The sequence below is a fragment of the Acomys russatus genome, chromosome X (genome assembly GCF_903995435.1).
Source record: "Acomys russatus chromosome X, mAcoRus1.1, whole genome shotgun sequence".
Lineage (NCBI taxonomy): Eukaryota > Metazoa > Chordata > Mammalia > Rodentia > Muridae > Acomys > Acomys russatus.
This window is the reverse complement of record NC_067169.1, coordinates 90,158,241-90,165,617: the sequence shown is the minus strand read 5'-3', so window position 1 is coordinate 90,165,617 and position 7,377 is coordinate 90,158,241. Positions and strand designations below refer to the sequence as shown.

The 7,377-nt window shown below is 44.1% G+C and overlaps 1 protein-coding gene across 1 annotated transcript; it reads left to right on the top strand.

Annotated features, from left to right (window-relative positions):
* The first annotated feature begins 6,197 nt into the window (after nucleotides 1–6,197).
* LOC127185391 (Y-box-binding protein 1-like) lies at nucleotides 6,198–7,167 on the top strand. The gene has a single exon (XM_051141868.1). The coding sequence runs from the start codon at nucleotides 6,198–6,200 to the stop codon at nucleotides 7,161–7,163; it is 966 nt and encodes a 321-aa protein (XP_050997825.1). The 3' UTR covers nucleotides 7,164–7,167.
* Nucleotides 7,168–7,377: the final 210 nt, after the last annotated feature.

Here is a 7,377-nt window from a genome sequence, read left to right as displayed (position 1 = left end):
AGTGTTATTTAACAAACCAGGCACATTGGTGGGCAGGTGCAATCCCAACGCAGGGAAGATTATGGCCAGGAAATCAAGACTTCAAGGCTAGCAGCCTGGGTGATACAATTAGACTTTGTCTAAGATTATGCCATTTATAATTATTGTTTTCTCGTATGCAGACTCTAGGTTTAAATACACACACACACACACACACATGCTAAGAAAGTAAAAAGGTAACTATGAAGGGAGAAAAAGATATCTGAGAGGGACAATAAACGTTAACAAAGAAGAAAAACAATTTATGTTTTCTTTTCTATGTAGAATCTAGCTTTGATGCCATAGGTGCAGTTTTAGGTCATGAAAACAGAAGGCTGACTATCTGGGAGAGAACGGCTCCAATTTGGGGGAAGAGTGTAAGGAAGAAACACCAGAGAACAATGAGGGAGTGAATATGGGCAAGTACAATAATATATACATATGAAAGTGTCATAATGAGTTCATTGGTTTTGTACACTAACTAAAAATTACTAAAATTAAAATTTTTAATGTTATTTGCAGTAAGGTAATTACACACAGTCTCAAAGACAAACCAAAGAATGACAAGGCTTCTAAGAACAGGGGACATCAGCTCTCCTGGAAAATCTTCTGCCTCAAAGGAAACACAAATCTTGTGGGTTTATTTTTAATCTTTCAAAAAAGTATTTTATATGTCTGTGCCTCTATGAGTTTATGTGCACAATATGCATGCAGGTGTCTTCGGGGACCAGAGGACATTAGATCCTCTGGAATTGGAGTTATAGGCAGTTATGAGCCACCTGCTGTGGGTTCTGGGAATCCAAACCCAGGTCCTCTGCAAGAGCAGTAAGTACTCTTAACCAATAAGCCATCTTTCAGGCTTATTTTTAATCTTTTTCTTGTGTGATATAACTCAACGAGAAAGAAAAAACTTCAGAAGTCAGAAAATAAAAAAAGATGACAGCAAAACAATAATGGATGCTGATGTTTCAACAGCCCTGAGTGCTTCTCTACTTGCCAGTGACCAATACATTAGCAGATAATTTTTCAGAGTTGTGAAGGTTGTATGTTCCAAAATTCAGAAGGCACAACCCTTGGACATGTTTTTAAAAATATTTTATTAATTTATTCATATTACATCTCAATTGTTACCCCATCCCCCTCCTTCCCATTTTCCCCTTACTCCCCTCCTCTATGACTGTGGCTGAGGGGGACCTTCTCCCCCTATGAGCACATAGGGTATCGAGTCTCTTCTTGGTAGCCTGCTATCCTTCCTCTGAGTGCTACCAGGCCTCCCCATCCAGGGGATGTAGTCAAATATGGGGCACCAGAGTTCGTGAAAAAGTCAGACCCCACTCTCCACTCAACTGTGGAGAAAGTCCTGTCCATCGGCTAGATCTGGGTAGGGGTTCGAAGGTTACTGCCTATATTTTCCTTGGCTGGTGCCATAGTTTGAGCAGGACCCCAGGACCCAGATCTGCCTGTCATAATGTTCTTCTTGTAGGATCCTCTGGATCCTTCTATTTCCCTATTCTCACATGCTTCTCTCACCTAGAATCCCAATAGGATGTCCTCCCCTCTGACCCACTTTCCTGGTAAGTACATGCCCCTTGGGCTAGTGTCTCAACATAAGTGAGTATATACCATTTCTCTTTTTTTGCTTCTGGGTTAACTCACTCATGATAATTTCTAGTTCAATCCATTTGTCCACAAATTTCGGGAATTCCTTGTTTTTAATAGCTGAGTAGTATTCCACAGTTTCTTTATCCATTCTTCTACTGAGGGACACTTAGGCTGTTTCCATGTTCTGGCTATTATGAATAAGGCTGTTATGAACATGGTTGAGCATATGTCCCTGTTGTGTGGTAGAGCATTTTCTGGGTATATTCCAAGGAGTGGAATAGCTGGGTCTTGAGGAAGCCCTATTCCCATTTTTCTGAGAAAGCGCCAGATAGGTCCCTGAATATGTTTTTAAGACTAAAGTTTAGTTAAATTGTTAAATATGAAAGCAAATCTTTCTTTCTTTTTTTCCTTTTTTTTTTTTTTTTTTTTTTTTTTTTTTTTTGGTGTTTTCTTCTTTTTTTAAAACAATTTTATTATAATTTATTCAGATTACATCCCGATTGTTGTGCCCTCATTTTTATCTTCATGTCCCACCTACCTCCCTCTTTTACCTGTGACAGAGGGGCACCTCCTCCCCAATCATATATGATCACAGCCTATCAGGTCTCACCCGGATTACCTGCTTCCCCTTCCTCTGTGTGCTACTGGGCCTCCCCACCAAGGAGAAGTGATCAAATTGAGGGCACCAGAGTTCATGTCAGGGGCAGTCCCCGCTCTCCCCACAAGATGTCACTATGTAGCTGTTGCTGTCCTGGAACTCACTATGTAGCAGAGGCTGGTATCACACAGATCCACCTGCCTCTGCCTCTGGAGTGCTGGAAACAAAGGTCCATGTCACTACATGAAAACAATCCATGAAACAAATCTTAAAGGAACCAGAGAGAAAAGATAATAGATTTTAAAAAATGAAAAAGATACTATCCAACAAGAAAAATTGAAAACAATAAAAATAACTTCAGAATGATGAGAAAATTGTCAAATTGGAAGTGTGAAACTAGCAAAGCGATCACAAATAAGACCAAAGTGACTGTAGTGATGCAAGCTTTAGCAGCTTTAGAACTTACCTCCTGTTTCCCTGGCGACATTAAAAAGAGAAGCATCACAATTGCCTTGCCTTGGGATTTAAAATACCATATGACAAGGTGGAAACACCTGGGCTTTTTGAGGCCCATTGATGGAAAGCTACTTTCCCACGGTCAAAAGAACAGAATCTGGCCCTGGGTGCAGAGAAGACATCGTAAACTGCCCCAAACATTACATACTGTTGTCTCCTCCTTTAAGAATTTATCCAGCTGTGCCTGACAATCATGTGGCCAGGAGACTTCTCTGGAAAGTTAATCCACCTAATGAGGTAGTTTGAGTAAGAACAACCCCCCCCCCCCCCCGCGCCAGTAGGATCATGTGTTTGGACATTTAGTATCTAGTTGTCCATGCTACTTGGGAAGATTATAGGGGAAGGAGAGTCCTGCCGAAGAAGTGCACCTCTTGGAGCAGGCTCTGAGAGTTTATTGTCTGGCCCCATTTCCAGTTCACTCTTTGTGTTTTTTGCATGTGGTTGGAGGTATGATGTCGTGGTTTGCTGTTGTTTTGGTTTGGGTTTGTTGTTGGTTTGGGGGAGGTCGAGACAGGGTTTCTCGGTGTAGCTCTGGCTGTCCTGGACTCACCATATAGACCAGGCTGGCCTTGAACTCAGCGATCCGCCTGCCTCTGCCTCCAAGTGCTGGGATTAAAGGCCTGCACAACCCCTGCCAGCTGAGGACTGATTTCTTAACTTCCTGCTCTTGCTGCTTGCTGACAGCTTCCCCACCGCCAACCCCCTACCCCACCCCACGCCCCCCACCCCCACCGACCATCGTGATGGAATCTTATCTCTTTAGAACCTTAAGCCAAAATAAATGTTCTTCTATAAGCTGCTTTGGGTCATGATATGTTGTCAGAGCAACTGAAAAGTAACCAGTAAATATGAAGACATACTAAGGAGCTAGGATGAAAAACTATCTCTTTAAAGATATAATGTACTTATCCTTCCCAGAGGCCCTTCCCCTGATACAGCTGCTTAAAGAGCTTCCACCATGAAGCACGGCTAAGCCTACCTACTACTCTTAGTTGTATTTTAAAGAGGATACTGGCTGGAATCCTAAGCATACCTGCTCTGACATCCTGGACATTCTCACCCTTTCTCTGAAGGCACACTGTCCCACGATGCATCTGCTTGCTGGTTGCCACTGCTAAATTTGCACACTTTCTTGGTTTCTAACTCAAAAGATAGGACTATCTTTCTTCTTCTCCATCTCCCTTCTCCCAGGATAAATTGAGAGTTACAGCTTGTCTGACCTTTTAGTTTTCTCTCAAACTGTTATAAAATGGGCCTTGGGCTTCCTTCTGAGTCCATTTCAATTTTATCGACAAGACTAAAAATTCACTTGCTGTCAAGTATTGACTTTTATTTCTTTAACATTCTACCAATGATACTAGGATTATTTATTTAATTAAGTCATTGAAATTACATCTCATTTGTTATCCCATCCCTTGTATCTTCCCATTCCTCCTTCCCTCCCATTTTCCCCTTAGTCCCCTCCCCTATGACTGTGACTGAGGGGGACCTCCTCCCCCTGTATATGCTCATATGGTATCAAGTCTCTTCTTGGTAGCCTGCTATCCTTCCTCTGAATGCCACCAGGTCTCCCTATCCAGGGGATGTGGTCAAATATGGGGTACCAGAGTTCTTGTGAAAGTCAGTCCCCACTCTCCACTCAACTGTGGAGAATGTCCTGTCCATTGGATAGATCTGGGTAGGGGTTCGAAGTTTATTGCACGTATTGTCCTTGGCTGGTGCCATAGTTTGAGCGGGACTCCTGGGCCCAGATCTGCCTATGATAATGTTCTTCTTGTAGGTTTCTAGGACCCTCCGGATCCTTCTATTTCCCCATTCTCCCATGCTTCTCTCACCTAGAGTCCCAATAGGATGTCCTCCCCTCTGTCCCACTTTCCTGGTAAGTGAAGACTTTCATGGGACATGCCCCTTGGGCTAGTATGCAGATATAATTGAGTATATACCATTTGAGTCTTTCTGCTTCTGGGTTAACTCACTCATTATGATCATTTCTAGTTCAATCCATTTGTCCACAAATTTCAGGAATTCCTTAGTTTTAATAGCTGAGTAGGATTCCATAGTGTAAATGCACCACAGTTTCTTTATCCATTCTTCTACTCAGGGAAACTTAGGCTGTTTCCATGTTCTGGCTATTATGAATAAGGCTGCTATGAACATGGTTGAGTAAATTCTCTTGTTGTGTGCTGGAGCATCTTCTGGGTATATTCCAAGGAGTGGAATAGCTGGGCCTTGCGGAAGCCCTATTCCCAATTTTCTGAGATAGCACCAGATAGATTTCCAAAGTGGCTGTACTAGTTTGCATTCCCATCAGCAATGAAGGAGTGTTCCTCTCTCTCCACATCCTCGAAGACGGCCATTTTTACTGTGTTGATTTTCCCAATCCACAAGCAGGTATATCTGTGTGAGAGTGTCAGATCATAGAGTTACAGACAGCTGTGAGCTGCCATGTAGGTGCTTGGAATTGAACTCAGGTCCTCTGGAAAAGCAGGACCTAATTCATTTGTCAACTCAAATCTTTATTCTCTAATTATCTTAGATATCCTTTATGCACAACCATATTTTCTACAAGTGGTACATGACGGTATGATTTCTTCCTTCCCAAGGATTTAGGGTTTTGTTTATTTTCCTCCTCTCTACCATCTACTATTTTCAATCCACTGATAACCAAGGGTAGAGTGTTTCCATAGCCTAGTGCTCACTAAGCTTGCCTAACCATGATGTAACCAAGGGAATCTTTGTCCAATTCTGAACTTCATGAGGTGAACTGTTAAGTATGCTTGCTCCATGATTCTTCTGACAGATGAACATTTATTATAATTTTAAAAGATCCCTGTCCATCTTTATCCTCCTATCAAAAAACATAATTGGAATAATGAGGAGTTTATGAGTTTCCTTTAAGCATCTACATCACTCATATTTCCTAATTTATTAACTAAGGTAGAAGTTCCATAATAGTTTTTTATTTGTTTGTTTGTTTTTGTTTTTCCAGACAGGATTTCTCTTTGTAGTATTAGCTGACTGGACTCGCTCCTTAGACCAGGCTGGCCTCAAACACATAGAGGTCGGTCTGCCTCTGCCTCCCAAGTGGTGGAATTAAAGGTGTGCACCACCACGGCCTGGCAAAGGAGACCCCTTATAGGATTAATAGCAAAGACAGCAGGCACCCTCACCTTGTTCACGACATGAATGGAAATGATTCTAGAACTTCATCTGAATTCTATTTAGAATTTTCATCCTTATCCAGGATCTTTATGTCTGTATTTGTGAGACTTACCTTCATTTCCTTCTGTGAGAGTCGGAGTTGCGACATCCAGTTGTCATTATCAAGTTAGTTCAATTGGTAGTGGGAGCGAGCAAGACTCAGAGACCCCTGAGGGCCCCACGGCCCTGGCGGCCTGGTCACTATCAGACCCTGGAGGAGCCTTGGCCTTGACTGCAGGCCGCCGTCTCCACCACCTCAGCCATGAGAAGAAAGGCCAGGACCCAGTTGCTGCCCGCCACCCTCACCGCCGCCCTCAGTACAGCAGCCACCAAGCCCAGCTCCCAGGGGAACACAGACAGTGGAGGCCCACAGGGCCCCATGTTGGAGGTGCCTGCCCGCCAGGGCAAGAAGAAAGTCATCCAGACCAAGGTTTTGGGAACAGTAAAATGGTTCAATCTAAGGAACGGATACGGTTTCATCACAAGGAATGACACCGGGGAAGACATATTTGTGCACCATAGGGCCATAAAGAAGAACCACCCCAGGAAGTCCTTTCACGGTGTAGGAGATGGAGAGACTGTGGAGTTTGATATTGTTGAAGGAGACAGGGGCGCGGAGGCAGCAAATGTTACAGGCCCTGGAGGAATCGCTGTTCAAGGCAGTAAATACGCAGCAGACCGGAACACACGCTGTGCAGATCAGAGGGGTCCTCCATGTCATTACCAGCAAAACTGCAAGAACAGCCAGAGTGAGGAAAAGAGTGAAGGAGCGGAAAGCTCTGCTGAAGACCAGGCCCCACAGCGCTGGCCATTTCCTCAGCGAGGGTTCGCACCTTTTGCTATGCGGAGACGCGGTAGGCGCCGACCGCAGTATTCCAGCCGCCCTGTGAAAGGAAAAGCGATAGAAGGTGCAGACAAGCAGGGTGCAGGAGAGCAAGGCAGACCAGTGAGAGGGAATATGTATCAGGGCTACACACCAAGATCCCGCAGGGGCCCTCCTCGCCAAAGACAACCTAGCGAGGACCACAAGGAAGAGGACAAGGAACACCAAGGAGCCTCTGAGACCCAAGGTCAGCAGTCACCTCAAGGTCAGCGTGGCCGCAACTTCACTTACAGATGCAGACACCCGGAGATCCGTAAACCACAAGATGGCAAAGAGACAAAGGCAGCAGATCCACCAGCTGAGAATCCGCAGGCTCCCCAGGCTGAGCAGGGCGGGGCTGACTAAATGCAGGCTAACCATCTCTACCATCAGCCGGTTTCACCATCCAACAAAGAGAAAAGAAAATGAAATTCTGGCAAAAAAGCAAAACAAAACAAAAACAATGATTAGAGCTGAAGACCTTACCGCTTGCTTTTTCCCGTTGACCAATACTCTAGAACTATCTGCATTGTCTATGCAGCATCGGGTTTTTGTTATTTCTCATCATAATGATGTCCCT